The sequence below is a fragment of the Eretmochelys imbricata genome, chromosome 8 (assembly GCF_965152235.1).
Source record: "Eretmochelys imbricata isolate rEreImb1 chromosome 8, rEreImb1.hap1, whole genome shotgun sequence".
Taxonomy (NCBI): Eukaryota; Metazoa; Chordata; order Testudines; family Cheloniidae; genus Eretmochelys; species Eretmochelys imbricata.
Genome location: NC_135579.1, coordinates 73,936,727 through 73,955,614, shown reverse-complemented (window position 1 = coordinate 73,955,614; position 18,888 = coordinate 73,936,727). Strand labels below are relative to the sequence as shown.

The window sequence follows — 18,888 nt, the reverse complement described above, 5'->3', positions numbered from 1 at the left end:
GGAATATTTCCAAAATACCTCTGAACAACATACTAATCCACAGAGGTCTCCCTACCAACACTACAGAAAGAAGGATTCTAGGTGGACTCCTCCTGAAGGTCGAAACAGCAGACTGGACTTCTACATAGAGTGCTTCCGCCGATGTGCACGGGCTGAAATTGTGGAAAAGCAGCATCACTTGCCCCATAACCTCAGCCATGCAGAACGCAATGCCATCCACAGCCTCAGAAACAACTCTGACATCATAATCAAAAAGGCTGACAAAGGAGGTGCTGTTGTCATGAATAGGTCGGAATATGAACAAGAGGCTGCTCGGCAGCTCTCCAACACGAGTTTCTACAAGCCATTACCCTATGATCCCACTGAGAGTTACCAAAAGCAACTACAGCATTTGCTCAAGAAACTTCCTGAAAAAGCACAAGATCAAATCCGCACAGACACACCCCTGGACCCCGACCTGGGATATTCTATCTACTACCCAAGATCCATAAACCTGGAACTCCTGGGCGCCCCATCATTTCAGGCATTGGCACCCTGACAGCAGGATTGTCTGGCTATGTAGACTCCCTCCTCAGGCCCTACGCTACCAGCACTCCCAGCTACCTTCGAGACACCACTGACTTCCTAAGGAAACTTCAATCCATCAGTGATCTTCCTGATAACACCATCCTGGCCACTATGGATGTAGAAGCCCTCTACACCAACATTCCACACAAAGATGGATTACAAGCTGTCAGGAACACTATCCCCGATAATGTCACGGCTAACCTGGTGGCTGAACTTTGTGACTTTGTCCTTACCCATAACTATTTCACATTTGGGGACAATGTATACCTTCAGATCAGCGGCACTGCTATGGGTACCCGCATGGCCCCACAGTATGCCAACATTTTTATGGCTGATTTAGAACAACGCTTCCTCAGCTCTCGTCCCCTAAAGCCCCTACTCTACTTGTGCTATATTGATGACATCTTCATCATCTGGACCCATGGAAAAGAAGCCCTTGAGGAATTCCACCATGATTTCAACAATTTCCATCCCATCACCAACCTCAGCCTGGTCCAGTCCACACAAGAGATCCACTTCCTGGACACTACAGTGCTAATAAACAATGGTCACATAAACACCACCCTATACCGGAAACCTACTGACCGCTATTCCTACCTGCATGCCTCCAGCTTTCACCCTGACCACACCACACGATCCATCGTCTACAGCCAAGCTCTGTGATACAACCGCATTTGCTCCAACCCCTCAGACAGAGACAAACACCTACAAGATCTCTGTCAAGCTTTCTTACAACTACAATACCCACCTGCGGAAGTAAAGAAACAGATTGATAGAGCCAGAAGAGTTCCCAGAAGTTACCTACTACAGGACAGGCCTAACAAAGAAAATAACAGAACGCCACTAGCCGTCACCTTCAGCCCCCAACTAAAACCCCTCCAACGCATTATTAAGGATCTACAACCTATCCTAAAGGATGACCCAACACTCTCACAAATCTTGGGAGACAGGCCAGTCCTTGCCTACAGACAGCCCCGCAACCTGAAGCAAATACTCACCAGCAACCACATACCACACAACAGAACCACTAACCCAGGAACTTATCCTTGCAACAAAGCCCGTTGCCAATTGTGCCCACATATCTATTCAGGGGACACCATCACAGGGCCTAATAACATCAGCCACACTATCAGAGGCTCGTTCACCTGCACATCCACCAATGTGATTTATGCCATCATGTGCCAGCAATGCCCCTCTGCCATGTACATTGGTCAAACTGGACAGTCTCTACGTAAAAGAATAAATGGACACAAATCAGATGTCAAGAATTATAACATTCATAAACCAGTCGGAGAACACTTCAATCTCTCTGGTCACGCAATCACAGACATGAAGGTCGCTATCTTAAAACAAAAAAACTTCAAATCCAGACTCCAGCGAGAAACTGCTGAATTGGAATTCATTTGCAAATTGGATACTATTAATTTAGGCTTAAATAGAGACTGGGAGTGGCTAAGTCATTATGCAAGGTAGCCTATTTCCTCTTGTTTTTTCCTACCCCCCTCCCCCCAGATGTTCTGGTTTAACTTGGATTTAAACTTGGAGAGTGGTCAGTTTGGATGAGCTATTACCAGCAGGAGAGTGAGTTTGTGTGTGTATGGGGGTGGGTTTTTGGAGGGGGGTGAGGGAGTGAGAGAACCTGGATTTGTGCAGGAAATGGCCCAACTTGATTATCATGCACATTGTGTAAAGAGTTGTCACTTTGGATGGGCTATCACCAGCAGGAGAGTGAATTTGTGTGGGGGGGTGGAGGGTGAGAAAACCTGGATTTGTGCTGGAAATGGCCTAACCTGAAGATTACTTTAGATAAGCTATTACCAGCAGGACAGTGGGGTGGGAGGAGGTATTGTTTCATATTCTCTGTGTATATATAAAGTCTGCTGCAGTTTCCACGGTATGCATCTGATGAAGTGAGCTGTAGCTCACGAAAGCTCATGCTCAAATAAATTGGTTAGTCTCTAAGGTGCCACAAGTACTCCTTTTCTTTTTGCGAATACAGACTAACACGGCTGTTACTCTGAAACATATAGTCAAGATGTATCACATCTACCGCTTCCCCCCATTCACAAGGCTAGTTACCCTGTCAAAGAAAGCTATCAGGTTGGTTTGACATGATTTGTTCTTGACATATCCATGCTGACTGTTATTTATCACCTTATTATCTTCTAGGTGTTTGCAAATTGATTGCTTAATTATTTGCTCCATTATCTTTCCGGGCAAAGAGTTGGATGGGAGGGTGACACCCAGGGAGCTTGTGGTGGGGAATGGAGGAATGCAAGAAGCCACTGGTGTGCAATTCGCTTGGCCTACAAATGGTACAACATGTTCATGTTCTTCTGTCAGGACACTTTTTACATCACCATCACGATTTTACTCCTATCCAAATCTTTTGGGAATTTTCTGCTCCCTGCCTGATTTCTCTGTTACAACGCTTCCAGCCTCAGCTACATTCTCGGTTGCTGAGGGCAGCTGAACTAATATTCTGCCCTCTGGGTACCTCTTAGATGGCCCTTACACCTGAACAGTCATTTTTATTTACACTGGATAACACACAGTGCTTGGTTTCAGAGTAGCAGCTGGGTTAGTCTGTATCCACAAAAAGAAAAGGCATACTTGTGGCACCTTAGAGACTAACAAATTTATTTGAGCATAAGCTTTCGTGAGCTACAGCATCCACGGAATGCATCCGATGAAGTGAGCTGTAGCTCACGAAAGCTTATGCTCAAATAAATTTGTTAGTCTCTAAGGTGCCACAAGTACACAGTGCTTGGTTTACGTAAGCAACTAAGTGTGTGACCCTCTTTGTATGTAAGAGAGAGGCCTGGAATAGTGGAGAATCTTTTTCTAAACCCGAATGTATTTGGTCACAATATAATGCAGTATTGCTCACAGCCACCAGTCTTGCTATCTGATTTTGAGGGTATTCTTTGGCCTTTGAATCCACTGAACATGTAACCACAGTTCCTACAGAAAGCTTTACAATAAGATAATAGAATCTGGATTAGTGCCAGTGTGTACCAAGCTGAAGAAATGAGGCTCTTAAGGAGGGGAAAACAAAGAAACCAAACAAACCCTACAGCAATCAGCCTTTAGAAGTAAGTTTGTAACAAACATTCTGTGACCCAGCTTTTTATCAACCGAATACCCTTATAGCTAAGACATACAACTTTTACTATTTAAAATGACAATGGATTCACTTGTTAGTTTCTGACAGTTGTTAGTTCTTTGTGTTATGTAATGGAATTTACATTTCTCTGGTTTTTTTCATTGTAGGGGTTGATTATAAAACAAGCATTTCCTTGTCACTGCTGTGAAGTTCATGGTATGTGTGACTTGTGAAACACTGAGCCTCAAATTACCATTGCTTCATCTCTCCTAATTGTGCTGTTGTGTCACTGGACCTGTGTACTGGTATAGTTACACCAGCAAAGCCTTCCTTGCTCTCCCTGCTCCGCTTTGCAGGTCTCCTCTTCCATCTTTGTTTTTTCTTTCCCTTTTCCTCCCCTTCCTCCTACCTCCTCCCCTTTTATGTAGTTCAGTTCTCTTCTTTCTTCTGGTTGGGCCATGACACACATGGATCCTTCCAGCAGGGATTTGTTAAAACGTACACTTAGTGCTGGACCCTTTTTCAGTGCAGTCAGAACAGAGCTTTCAGGTGCAAGTGTTGGAGGATGCTACTGTTGCCGTGGCAGGATGGTTGGACACATTATAGGTACTTTAGTAGCCACCCAGCACAGACATTGGTGCTGCTTCTGGTGCCTGCCTCTTTTTGCCTGCTACTTCTGATACCCCATCTTGGGTTTCTGAGGTGACATCTGCAGCTGCATGCTGTTACAGCCTCAGGGCCTCTGCTAAAAACTTATTTTGGAACTAATCTGTTTGTCGAGATAACTTAATTTGGGTATGCTCTAAACTTTGAGCATATTTAAATGTATCCTGTGTACGTTCTGAATGTTTATCATCTTTCTTCCCTTCCAGTGATTCAGTGTTCTCATATGCCCAAGTACTCTGTTCTAGAAATATTGGAAAGGAAGTGACTTTGTACTTTGAACTCCTAATTAATGACAATTGTTAGTAAATGAGTTTTTCTTTAACTGTTTCGAGAAATACAGGAGGGAAAAAAGTTCTTTCAGAAATCTGGTTTCAAGAAGTCTAATTTCTTCTGTAAAAGGTTTATCTAAAATAATAATCTCTATTATAATATTGTTTGTAGTTACATGTCAAATGCCATACAAAACATACTGGTTCAGCCCCTGTATATAGGGTGAAACATCAAAGCTAAAATGACTGGATTTTTAACTTGTACCTGGGCACAGATCTCTCCATTTTAGTCAGTGGAGCAACTGCAGATCTGCTTGGAGAGTCTTCATTTGTTAAATGAAAATCCCAGCAATGTATAATATAGAAAACAACATATAGCATAAAGTCCCAGGATTAAGTATTTTACTATCACTGAGAGTGAAAAAACGTTGTAATGTTTCTGTTAAATACATAGTTTTGAAAAAGAGTGGTCTTATGGCTAAGGCAGTGGTTTAGAACTAAGAAAATAGGAGTTCAGTTCCCAGCTCTGTCAGACACTTGCTGTGTGTAAGCCATTTAATCTTTCTGTGCCTCAATTCCCTCTCTATAAAATGGGGGAAGATAATGCTTTCCATCCCTTATGGGTATTCAGAACATGACATCCATTTATTTGTGTAGGGTACTCAAATACAATAGTGATGGGATGCCTGGTAAAATGCCCAGATTTACATACTGGTAAATATACTTGGTAAATACTTTTAAGATTTACAGGTATGAATATGCAAAACTAATGGCAATGTGCTTAGAATCTTTGAAATCTGGACTAATAATTTCAGCAAATCAGTCCACGGTTTTTGGTAATTATGTGCAAGAAATTAATCAGACTTGTCGAACATAAGCAAAAACATAATCCTCTTAATCTTTTTAAAGATTATAGTGTCAGTTGAGACTTCTGATGGCTTGTTTAGTTCTACTGTACTCCTAAATGTAAACAAAATGACAAGAAATTCTGAACTAGATTTGGTACAGGTGCATAAAGTGCACTTGCAATTCTCAGATTACATAGAATACTTTGCTGTATAGTGTATGTACTGTACCATATAGATGCCACATCTTTCCTGAAAATCCCCTTGCTCTTTTAAAACTTTCTAAAGAGGCCAAGATATTGCAAAATTTAAGTACCAAAAAATGTTAGAAAAAAGCTAAGTAAAATCCTTTTTTCCTCCACAGTAAGAAAAATGAAAAACCAACATTGCAGAACAATGAGGTAATTATTTCTTATTTTTTATTTTAAATAATACCAATAAAATATGGTTTAGATTTAATTAATCTTCTTCTTCCCAAAATTGAACTTCTTGTATTCTTTCCAAATCTGAGCTATCGTAGTTGTAGCTAAGAGGATGCATAGATTTGTGGTGGTTGGTTTCTTGATTTTGAGTACTGGATTGTGGGGTCTTTTTTTTTAAAGAAGGTACTGAAGCTTCCTTTTGTAAGGGAAAAACACAAAGCATTTTACAAATTTAAGTTTCAAAATGTACCCATTTTATTTATATCAGGCTTCAATGTCTTCAAATTCTTTAAAGGTTACTTTCCAAAGGAAAAAAAAATAGCCTTGTGCCTTTTTGCTTTGTCATGGTGTATAATCAAGGCCTGATGGGGTTTGTTTTTTGTTTGTTTGTCTGTCTGTCTGTCTTTCATTAAATGTTCAGGTCTTATGTGCCTGGGACAACTCCATGATCACTAAAGAAGTAGTAGAAGGAGTTTTTTAGCCACTCTAGAATTTTAACATCTATTAAACTTTTATGCTTTATTAACATTTGGCGGAAGGACATCTTACAGATTCAGCATGCCTATCACTTAATAATATGCCAAGGTAGTCTGTTCTAGAAATATGGGAAAGAGAGTCTCATTAGTGATAGTTTTTGGTAAAGTGCTCTGAATTCTGGCCTAGACTAGAAATATTGCATGGAATAACTAAATGAATTGTAAATCAGTCAACCTACAGCAGTGCAAAGCCTTAATGTAAAAGCACATAAACTGTTTTAAATCCTGTTTAAATAAATTTACCTTAAGTTGCTAGATCAGTTTAATTGTATTTTTACAACTTTTTCAACTGTAGATCAGCCCTGATATGTAAAGAAAGTACACGAGTAAAACTGGAATACCAGATTTGGCATTCTTGGTTGTTTTGTTTTGTTTTGTTTTTTTAAAAAAAGTGTTTTGTTTTTTTTTTTTAAGGGCGGGTGGACCCTTGTCAGGCTGTTAATGCAGTATTAAGCAGCAGAAGCGCAAAAAAAAAAAAAAAAAGCGTACATTTTAGATGGTCTTTAACAAATATAAGGTCTGTATATTTGGGACCTTTATCTGTAGAGGCTGAGAGACATGAATTGTTTAGTTCCAAGATCATCTTGTACCCTAGACAAGATAATTTTTAAAACCTTTCTATATCATTATTTTTTCACTGTGTAACAGATAATTTAGCTATAGCAAAGGAATGGCTAGAAAGATTCCGGGCCCAGTCTTGCTGAATTGACTACAATGGGAGCAGGGTCCAGCCTCTTTGTTACTATGAATAAATGTTATGACACGAGAAAATGCCTTTGCTCTTGATAGCTAGGGACAGATCTTAGTCTTGTGTACATTAGTGTAAATCTAGTGCAATACCATTGGCTTTGATGAAGTTACTGCAATATCACATCACAGTAACCAAGAGAAGAATCAGGACCATTTTGTGGGATAGAAGCAGATTGTAAAATGCTGACCTTTTTGTATCAAAGTACTTTACAAACATTAAATTAACCAGTGTTACAAGTTTGGCCACATGTCTTGTAACAATCACTGCCTATAAACACTGGCATTAGTTGATTGGAATAGTTCATTTGATGTTTAAAGTGATCATCACTAATATTTTTTTCCTAATTTTCAGTGTTGAAATTAGTGTAGAATCTGACATTATAATCCTTTTTAAAAAACAAAAGCCTTTTGAAAGTTCAACATTTTCAGGTTTCTTTTTTTAAATAAAATGCACCTTTTTAAGCCAAAATTTGTATGTTTGATTTTTAAAGTACAATATAAAATAAGATGAGCTTTCAAGAGTTGCTAAAAAGTAAATGTCAGTACTAGGCACTTTATGCTGCATAACCAAGGCCTGAAATGTTTTTTCTGCTTGTTTTTAATATTAGAAATTCATTTCCTTTCTAGTCCGGAAAGACTCTCTGTGACTGGAGACCTAGAGAAACTGATATTTTAAGAACAAAGCAAGTGAAAGTTAGGGCAGGGAAGTGATATTTTAGTCACTGTTTGGCTTTTTTATTAACAATGTATTTAATTTCAGTGACTAACACTTTAGTGAGAATGTATGTCTTCAAGATTTTATTCCACCCCTTCAATTAGTATGAGAGCTCATGATAAACATGATCTAGCACATCGTCCACCAAAACCAGAGAAGATGGGGCTTGACATTTATGATACTTCTAAACTGAAAAGTAAGCACACAAAATAAACAAAACAAAAAATAAAAAACAGCTTTGGTGAAAAAAGAGCACAAGCCCAATTTTTAAAGAAATACTTTGCAGGGCACCTCTATTTTTTTAATGCGCTGTAATCAGTGTTCCCTTTAATTTTTCTCACCTAGGTGCGGAATGAATTTTGTTACGTGCACCAATATGGAGGTGATGTATTGGTGCACGTAACAAAATTCACGTGGTGGGGGTGGGGTCCAGGGGTTTGGAGTGTGGGAAGGGAGCTCAGGGTTGGGTGCAGGGGGTAAGGGCTCTGGCTGAGGGTGTGGGCTCTGGGGTGGGGCCAGGAATGAGGGGCTTGTGTAGGAGGATGGTCCGGGGCTACGGCAGGGAGAGAGGACTCTCTCAGCTCTCTCTCACCGCAGCAGCACCTGGGCCGGGGGCAGGAGAGGCGCCTTTCCCCGCTGTGGCAGTGCTGGGGCTGCAGGATAGGCGCCCCTTCCTCGGCCACAGCAGGTTGGAGGCCAGGCTAGGTTGGGGCCAGGGGAGGGCTGCTGCTCCCCCCTCCGGTCCCTGGGTGGGTTCCCTGAGTGCCTGCATGGCGCTGAATAGACTGGGAACTTAGGTTGTAATAGTTTCCAGAACAATTAAGCAGCATTGCACAAAAAGCAATTTTTTCGTATAATTTCTGCAACATAGTCCTAGGCCGGTGTACAGTAGAGAAATTTATCATGCTAAAAAGTGTTTATTGGTTTTGGCCTGTTTGTAATGTGTTCTGCGTCCACAAGTAAATATTCTCAAACAGTTTAATAAATGTGCTAAATACCATTTGGACTGTACTTGCTTACAGCAGGGCTGAATACAATGCGTGAACCATTGTCAGTGATGGTATGGATACAGGCTACCTGAAGTTCAAGTAACCCTCTTAATACTTCAGTGCACAGCTATTTTTTTGAAATCTCCAGAATGTCCTGTTTCTGGAAACTGTGTTGGGAACTGTGGGATGGGTATCCAGAACAGGTTGCAAGTGGAACAGTTTAGATCCATGCTAGTGTGGATGTGATGCAAACCTGCAAGAGCTGTTATAGACACAACAAACTGTATGCCATGAGTTCAGTTATAAACTGTTGAATTCTAGAGAGCAGAGAAGGCCTGAGAGTTTGGTCAAGCCAGTGGTCCAATGTTCATTGCTAGAATTTCTTGTGGCCTGATCTGTTGTCTGTCCACTGCATTTGTAAGCCATGATCCTGCAAACATTTGAGTGCATGTTTAAATTTATGCACCACAGTACCCCCATTGACTTCAGTGGGATATCTTGCATATAAGAGTGTGCAGAATCGGGGCCTTACTGTTACTATATTTGCTTGATTTTTAGATAGATTTGCTGCTAATTTAAATTTACCAAAGGTAATTGAAGCAGATATTTATGAAGTCGTTGGGAGGTGAACTATCTCCCCTCAACAGGTTAATCATTAATATTTGGAGGATTTTCTTGCCATGTTGTATTAGGAGGAGAACATCACCAGACAGACATTTAAATTGATTTATTTAACTAAAACAACATTATGTATTCTGGATTTTTTTCTTCAAAAGCAAACATATAATATTTTAACAAAACAAACATGAATTTTTTGAATTTAGTTAAACATTCAAGTTTTTTAAAATCAGGTTTGGTTTTGTTAAAATTGTTTTTAACTAAAATAGTTAAATGAAATTTTTCAAAAAAACAAAAATTAAACTACGTCAGCCAGGTCAACATGAGAAACCTAAAATATTGGCTTCTGCAGCTAACTTAGTTGTCTTCACCTTCATTTTCCTGTTGGTTCATAATCTGGAAAAGAAAAACAAGCTTTCCTGCATTTTCAGGTACCAAACGCTTTCTCAATTTGGAATGAATTAGTCCAAAAGCAAATATTCTTTCTACACTGGCAGAAGAAACTACTGCTGTTAAAAGTGAGATTATCACTTCAACAGTCTCTGAATCCAAGTGCTTAAATGACTTCCACTGGTGTGACTTTCTTTAAAACATCATCAGCAAACATATATTTCTTGTATGGTTCCCCCTTAGCTCTGAAGTTTACTATAGTTGCCATTGTGGAGGGATGATTGCTGGATGTCCATGTCATAGCCAACTCCTCTTCTTCAGCAGTTAAGGTTTGACCATGGTACCGAGTATTGAGAATATTTGCAAGAAAACTATCTGAAGATAGTGCTTGTCCCATTCGTTTTTTTTAATGCTTGTAATTTAACTCTGTCATTGCATATTTCTCTTTTTAAGATTTCACTCAGTTCTTTCCAAATTTCAACAGCATCAGCAATAAAACAGCTATTTCCCTGCATTTTGTTCAACGCTACAGAAATAGGCTTCAGCATGTGAGGGAACTTTGGCCATCTATTTTTTCACAATTTTGTTCACGAACTGTCATCTGAGTAGGCCAGTTCTTGATACAGTGCTCAGAACAGTCCACTACTGAGTTCCGTTGCATGTCTTGTGGGAGAGTTAGCTTGGTTCCTCCCACTTTTTTCAGAGCAGCTGCTGCAAAGTGGTTGTTACGGAAGTATTTTGCAATTTCAACAACTATAGCCTTTACTTCTGGAACACTGAAGTCTTTGGTTAGGAGGTGCATCAAATGAGCACTGCAACCTTATGTTATTAGCTTGGGACTCTCTTCTGAATAATTTCTTCTCATCTTGGGTACATTTGTAGTATTGTCTGTGACCAAGCTGTGTACTAGACATTTGAATTTTTTTCACAGTTTGTTATAGCTTTTACTGCTACTTCTTGTAAGTATTCTGCTGTGTGTGCATTTTCTGATGTATCAGTTGTTTCTGTAAAGAAGACATTCCCTTCTTCTGTTGTCACACAAGCACATACAACAGGATCAGTGTGGACATTGCTCCACTCATCAAGACTCAGGTTAACAATTTTACCCTCTAGACCTTTTGCACACTGCTCAATTTCTCTTTCATACACTTTATCCAGCAATTTGCCTGCGACATCTGTTTTGTTGGGTGGACTGTATCCTCGTCGTAATGACTGTACCATATTAATGAAGTGTGGGTTCTTAATCATCCGGAAAGGAGAGTTTGTTGCATAAACAAACAGGGCAATTTTTTCACCAGTTACCTATTTTTCCTGCCTTTGTAGGTTTTTCATTCTAGTGGGAGAATGGTATGGTAGATCTCAAATCAATGAAGGCTACACTCAGAAAGACCTCAAGATTTCTAGAATGTGCTGCTCAAACAGTTACACTTTTGTTTCCACTGCCTGTCCCTCCCTTCTCACATTTATCTCCAGACTTCTTGTCCAGATCTATTCTGCCCCCAACAGTCTTCTATTCATTGAACTTTTTGAAACTTTGCACTGTTAGAGAGAGGTAAGGGATTGACTGTGTACACAAATTTGCAGAGGGACGATAGGGTTGAGGTCTGTTATTTCTCACCTCTATAATTTATTTATTTTAAAACATTTTTGCTGTTAACAACATGTTATCTCTGGAGACACAAATCCACAGTTTGAGAACTGCAAAACTAAGCATGGTATCTTATGGTATCTTCTAGACTGAGCACTGAGTTTCATTGGGTAGATAAAAAGATTAACCTAAATAATCTATACAGAAGCCCCTGGAATCCCATAAAATTGGGTCCCTAATCCATGAACTATTGGAACTCATTTACAAAACTTTTCTTAAACATTACATGAATATATTCTCATACTATAGAATTAGAATTTATAATCCCTATTCTATAAGGAGATATCTTTGAGCTATAACGTATCTTAATTAAAACTATCTTTAGACAGGTTTTTTCCTCAAAGGATTTTATCAAAAAATCTGGTTTAAATTAAAAAAATGCGATTTTTTTTGACTTTTTAAAAAAAATCATTGATTTTTATCCACCCTGGACAAACCTAATTTTTACTCAGTTCTGATGAGTCTTAAAATGAGCCTTTTGTCAGTATCTCTTGGTCTATATCATCTGTTTTAAGGTAACTTAAAATATAGGTAAACTGATTTGATGCTAACGGAGCCCAGTGTGGAAGATTACCGTATATACTCAATCATAAGCCAGTTCATATATAAGCCGACACCTCCCCCCTCCCCCAAGATGGATAAGTAAAAATGGAAAATTTTTATGACCCATTCATAAGACAACCCTATAATTCCGGGGTCCGCAAACTTTTTGGCTCCCAGGCCATCAGGATAAGCCGCTGGTGGGCCGAGATGGTTTGTTTACCTCAAGCATCTGTAGGCGCAGAGATAAACCTAAGTAAACAAAGTGTCCTAGCACGCCAGCTGTTTACCCTGACAGGCCAGGACAGCAACTGGTGGGGAAATTTTTGGGGGGGGAGAAGCTGGGGGTCAGGGGAGTAACCCCTGTGATAACCCCCCACATGACCCCACCCCTAGCCCAGGACCCCCCCACTCTCGCCATCCCATCCCTTCCCACCTTATCTGGGGAGGGCCAGGAGAGGATGTGTCTGGCCTGGCTGGAGCTGCTCCAGCAGGCTGGGCAGCGCTGCTGCAGCCTGCTCCAGTGGGCCAGACCGGGCAGTGCGGCTGCAACATGTTCCCTGTGGGCTGGGTGGCACGGCTGCAGCCTGCTCTGGTAGGCAGGGCCGAGTGGCACGGCTGCAGCCTGCCAGCCCCGGAGCTGAAGCTGCTTTTGGAGGCTGGGGGGAAAGCAGAGTGGCCAGAAGCGGCGAGACTCTGGCCCCACCTCTTCCCTTCTGGCTCTGCTGGCTGTGCTGCCTATCGTTGCTCCCTTTGTTGGGTGGAGGGGCTGTGTCCCACCTCTCCTCTCTATACCCGTTCATAAGCCAACCCCCTTCTCTGATGCTTCCCGTTTTTACTAAAAAAATTCGGCTTATGAACGAGTATATACTGGTCTGCATTGCTTGTATCTATCTAGTTTAGTTTTTTATAACTCTTAATGTAACTAAGTATTGAACTACAGTTTTATAAATCATGGCATGTAATTACAGAGAAATGTCAAGATACCGCACAAGGCAACTTGTTCCTAATGTGGATACGACCTTTTCCCTATCTGCTTGTTGTAACAATTTAACTGAACACAAAAGACCTAAATTTTCTTGTCTCATGTTGTCCATGCTATGCAGAAAGAAGGGAAAAAAGAGCGAGCAGTCGTGGACAGAGTGTTCGTTGCAAGAATATGTCGAATCCTGAAAATAATGGTCCCTAGAACATTTTGTAAAGAGGTAAGCATTGCCATCCAGTTACAAATAAAAATGATCAAACTTCTTAGTCATGTAGCTTTTTTTTGTAATCATAGCTCTGAAAACATAAATACATTGTTCTCTTACTTGTACTAGACTAGAAAAATAGCATGTCACTAGTGGCATATTAAAAAACATTATTTTTGATTAAATTTTAGAAATTGAAGTTCACAAGTAGATAATTTTAAAATTAAATAGTTATCTAGTCTGACTGTTATAACATAGGCCATGGAACTTTGCTTAGTAATTCCTGAATTGAGCCCAGTAACTTGTGGTTGAGCTGTAGAGTATCTTTTAGAAGGACAGCTAGTGCTGATTTACTATATATGATGGAGAATTGATTACCTTTCTTGGCAATTTCTTCCAGAGGTTAATAACCATCACTGTGAATCGTGATTTAGCTTTTGGGGGCCAAGTTCCGCCTACTAGAGAGCCATTTTGGCCAAAATCAATGAAGGTCTTCCTAGGAAAACTGCTCAGACTGCAGTTTTTTGCAAGATAAAATTCTTTGCTGTATGCACCAACCGGGGGTCTCCATACACCAAACTTGTATATTCTGTAAGCATCTGAAGATATTTTTGGAATGGAAGAATCAGTTGAACTCTGAACAAAAGTTCTGATGTACAGGCATTAGAGGCTCATTGCAGATTGCATTGTTTGGCTTTCTAGGCTGAAAAGTTGCCCCTAAATGCTTAAATTTGGTACATAAGCTTGTTCCTTGACATGTCTGCGCTTTCTCTCCGTTTGTTAGAATGCTTGTGTCATGTGTGGTGTACAGTTTTCAGTGGATTATATGTAAGGCTCCGTGGATTCCGTCACCTACATGACTTCTGCAGCAGCCCAGTGTGGCTGTTCTAGGAGCCCCCTGCGCAGCTCGGACAGCCCATGGGCCAGTGGATGCTGCTGGGGCAGTCTCGGGCCCCCAGCAGTAGGAGTTTGGGTGTGGGGGGGCTCAGGGCTGGGGATTGGAGTGCAGGTCAGTGCTTACCTGGGGGGGGAATCCCTGGAACGGTGACAGGAACTCCCCTCCCTCAGCTCCTAGCTCCGCCCGCAGGCACTGCCCCCGCAGCTCCCATTGGCCATGGCTCCCAGCGAATGGGAGCTGCAGAACTGGGGCTTAGGGCACAGCGGAGGCAGCAAGTGGAGCTAGGAGCTGGGGTTGCCGTTTTTCCCAGGATCTGGGTAGGAAACCTGCCCCAGCCCCACCAACCCCAGCCCCCCCCCCCCCCCCCAGCACCTGCGGCGCCACCCTGGGTTGCACCCCCCCGAGCACCTGCAGCCCTTCCCCGGGCCGCATCCCCCTCCCCATCATCCGCAACGCCCCCCGGGCCGCGTCCCCCTCTCCAGCACCTGTGCCTCCCCCAAGCACCCATGTTGCCCCCCCCCCATACTCAGGCCTCCCCTGAGCCACCCTTCCCCCCAGTTTTAGTCAGGGGTATACAGTAAAAGTCACGGAGAGGTCACGGACCATGAATTTTGGTTTCCTGTCCATGACTTTTACTAAAAATACCTGTGACTAAAACATTGCTGTAGGTATATGTAATAAACCATAGCAGCTTTTAGAATGCAGAAAAGTAACCTCTTCTACAAAAGAGATCTTCCTGATAACAAGTGTAGTAATGGACTTTCGTTGTAGAAAACATTACATATTAGAATCTGTCCTATAAAGTAAGCAAAGTGTTTCCCTTAAAAAGGAGTGTAAGATTTCTATTTTCCTGATAATTTTCCATTAGGTAAACTTTTAATTTTTGTGTTTTCATTACTAAACATTAATTATTTGCTTTGCTTGTTTTGTATTAGACAGGTTATTTGGTACTTATTGCCGTTATGCTGATAGTGCGCACATATTGTGATATTTGGATGATTCAAAATGGAACAGTCATTGAAAGGTACCTGTAAATTATTTAAGTAGCTGCTTCTAAATATTGTCTTGTTTCTCATGTGAAATGATATTGTGATGATAGTGGAAGATAGGTTCTGTGATAAATATGAAATGTCTAAGCCAAATAATATGAAATGACATGATATATGAACATCTGCAACACTGATTAAATGGTGATATTTTAAAAAGAAAAACATAAAACTACAAATGTAGGACTGGAAGGGACCTTGAGAGGTCATCTAGTCCAGCCCCCCTGTGCTGAGGCAGGGCAAGGACACCTAGACAGGTGTTTGTCTAATCTTTCCTTCAGAGCCTCCAGCTAGGGTGATTCCAATCTGTCTTGGAAGCCTAGTCCAGTGCTTAGGTATCATTACAGTTAGAAAATTTTTCCTAATATTTAACCTAAGGCCATGTCTCCGCTACCACTTATGTCGGCAAAATTTATGTTGCTCAGGGGTGTGACATAGCTACCACCGCTCATTTAGGTGGGTTTATGATGTCAACTGGAGTGCTCTCTCCCATTGGCATAGAGCAGCTATATGAGCAATCTTACACTGGCGCAGCTGCATCGGTACAGCTGCACCGCTGTAAATTCGCTAGTGTAGACATGTAGTGTAGGCCTAAACCTCCCTTGCTGCAAATTAAGCTGAATACTTCTTGTCCTACCTTCAGTCGATGTGGAGAATAATTGATCACCATCCTCTTTATAACAGCTCTTTACATATTTGAAGACTGGTAGGTCGTCTCTCCCCCCCCCCCCCCCCCCCACCGGTCGTCTTTGCTCGAGTAAACGTCCCCTTTTTTTTAACCTTTCCTCATAAGTCAGGTTTTTCTAAACCACTCATCATTTTTATTGCTCTCCTCTGGACACATTCTCACTTTCCTTAAGGATGGTACCCAGAGTTGGACTCAGTACTCCAATTGAGGCCTCACCAGCACTGAGTAGAATGGGACAATTACTTGATGTGTCTTACATACAACTCTGTTAATACATCCCAGAGTATTAGTCTTTTCTGAAACTGCATCACATTGTTCTCACTCATTCAACTTGTGATCCACTGCAGCCCCGAGATCCTTTTTCAGCAGTACTATCGCCTAGCCTGTTATTCCTAATTTTGTAGTTGTGCTTTTTATTTTTTTCTTCCTCGGTGTAATACTTCACACTTGTCTTTATTGAATTTCATCTTGTTGGTTTCAGACCAGTTCTCCAATTTGTCAAAGTCGTTTTAATTTCTAATCCAGTCTAGTCTTGTAAAGTTCTAGGAACCCCTCCCTGCTTTTGCCACTAATTTTGTAAGCATACTCTCCACTAAGTTATCCAAGAAATTGATAAAAATATTGAATAGTATTAGACCCAGCACAGACTGTGTTGGACTCCCACTGTATATGCCTCCCCCCCTTTAACTTGTGGGGTGGAAAGAGGATTTGATTTTTTTTAAAATCTGAGTTACATGATTCTAAAGTGGGATGCATTTTTTTAAATTGAAGTTAGCTCTTTCATACTGTAGATATTATCAGTCATTCTTTCTTGTTTTGTGGATATTGGTGTCTTTGAGGGCACTATCAGCTCATGAGATAGAAATTAACTGTTCCTACAGAGAGCAATCCAGAATGCACTACTGTTGTAGTGTTCCCTATAGTAGATGAAAAAGTCAATTTTTCCATTGCAGTTGTGCAGTAATGTATTTTACGGTGCTTTTGACCTGTGTAATTATGCAGTCATTAAAGCAACATTATTTTCTATGTTCTCCACGACCACTGAAGGCAGGACAAGAAGTAATGGGCTTAACATGCAGCAAGGAAGATTTAGGTTAGATATTAGGAAAAACTTTCTAACTATAAGCATAGTTAAGCTCTGAAATAGGCTTCCAAGGGAGTCATGGAATCCCCATCATTGGTGGTTCTAAAGAAAAGGTTGAACACACACCTGTCAGAGATGGTCTAGGTTTACTTGGTCCTGCCTCATTGCAGGAGGCTAGACTTGAGAACTTCTTGAGGTCCCTTCCAGCCTTACATTTCTATGGTTCTATAATCAGAAATATATATATAGTTGTTGAATTATGTACAATTTTATTTTTCTTGCAGTGCAATCGTAAGTAAGAAATTCTTTTTACATTTATAGCTTCAATCCCACTTGGTAAATAGTTGTTGAAAATGGTAGCATGCACATGCTCTACTGATGCTAAATATTTCATAACTGATGCAGTACTGAAGCAATTTGCTTTTCATCTCAAAGAAGTTTTTGCCATAATAGATTTATTTTGAACAATTTCAGCTAATTTTTAAAAAAAACTACATTGCTCCTATGTTTTCATATTTGTTTTTGCTTCAAAATGTGTTTACTGTGGTATTTAAATTAAATGGTGGTGTTGATTCTTCCTTCTTGCCTGCCATCTCTCTAAAAATAAAAATCTATACTTAGTCTTTCTCAACAAACAGAGGAAGAAAAATAAATCTTGATTCTAAATGTAGGCTAACTGCTTGCCTAAAAATAAATTTACAATTCCTCACCCACCCATTTTAATGGATTGACAGATGGTCCTACTCAGTCTCTTTACACCATGTTCTGATATGGTTGCAAGTACTCCATTCTCTTTTCCTGTCCATTTGTTTTCTCACATCTCATCTTCTCTGTTGTGTTTTTCTTTGTTTCTCTTCTGTGTATTCTCCCCCCCCCTCCTTTCTTATTCCTCTTTTTCTTTTACGTATTTTGCTAACTTTTTCCACTTTGCACCTTCCTTTCTCTCCCCCCCCCCCCCCCCCCCCGAAGGCTGTATGCTGCTGGGGTGAGTAGTGTCCATTTGTTACCCAAGGTTACTAAGTGCCATGGGAGCAGGGAAGAGTATATGTGAGCTCCTCCTGTAGCCTCTAATGTTAGGGGTCACAACAAGAACAAGGAGAGAAGGCAGGTGGCTTTCAGTGAGCCACCTTCCACTTTACCTGACGTTGTTGTTGATACAACATTTGGTACTGCAGTTTTCCACAGTGATCCTTTCTTATACCCTGTTACCTCTGCCCTCCTGAACTAGTCAGGATCACCCATCTGCCCTCCCCGGGGAAACACGGGTGGGTGGGTGGGTGGGTGTGTATGTAGTACTTGCTTTCTCTCACAACTAATACGTAGCATGTGGTGGTTTGCAGTGCTATCATTGGTCGCAGCAGAAAAGATTTCAAGAGGTACTTGTTCAACTTCATCGCTGCCATGCCTGCTGTAAGTGCTTTTTTTTTTTTTTAAAGTGATTTAAAATATAAATTCAGAAATCATGAAGAGATTCCAAATGAATTTCTCAGAACTTTTAAAAGTAAACTGTTTTTAGAATGGGTGGTTTGATTTCACTTTCTGGTTGTAAGAAGTAGGGAAATATTTGAGTGCAGGTTTCTCTATTGGCTGCCTATTGATTCAGCAGAATTGTCTTGCCCTTAATTAATCTTTTAGACTGCTAGGTTTGTCTGTTGGAATTGATTAATTTAAAATCCCTGTTGCCAATTGATGACAATAAGTTGTCAAGGTTTGTGATCAGGTAACTACTGGTACTTAAATAATTTAGTTTTTGTTTTTCAAGCAGATTCAAAATAAAGGTAAGATTTTTCACATTAACCATCTTTCAAAACACATAATGTTTTTAACATTCAGGGTTTTTTTTAAGTGACTTACAGCCTGTTCATATCTCCTAGGAATGCTAAAACAAATTGTTCTGGAAATAAACCCAGCACATTAAGGG

The 18,888-nt window shown here is 40.6% G+C and overlaps 1 protein-coding gene across 6 annotated transcripts in view; it reads left to right on the top strand.

Moving 5' to 3' along the window:
• Positions 1 to 18,888, top strand: part of ABCD3 (ATP binding cassette subfamily D member 3) — a 76,262-nt gene that overhangs the window by 31,332 nt on the left and 26,042 nt on the right. For 4 of the 6 annotated variants that reach the window (XR_013346840.1, XM_077823930.1, XM_077823928.1 and 1 more), the window contains exons 2-5: positions 5,818 to 5,854; positions 13,168 to 13,266; positions 15,085 to 15,173; positions 18,308 to 18,377. Coding sequence is in view for 5 of the 6 variants with exons in the window: in XM_077823930.1 (XP_077680056.1) it covers positions 5,818 to 5,854; positions 13,168 to 13,266; positions 15,085 to 15,173; positions 18,308 to 18,377 (295 nt within the window). In the remaining variant the exon portion in view is untranslated. The remainder of the gene's footprint in view (positions 1 to 5,817; positions 5,855 to 13,167; positions 13,267 to 15,084; positions 15,174 to 18,307; positions 18,378 to 18,888) is intronic. The other 2 variants (XM_077823929.1, XM_077823932.1) reach the window with 1 other exon arrangement.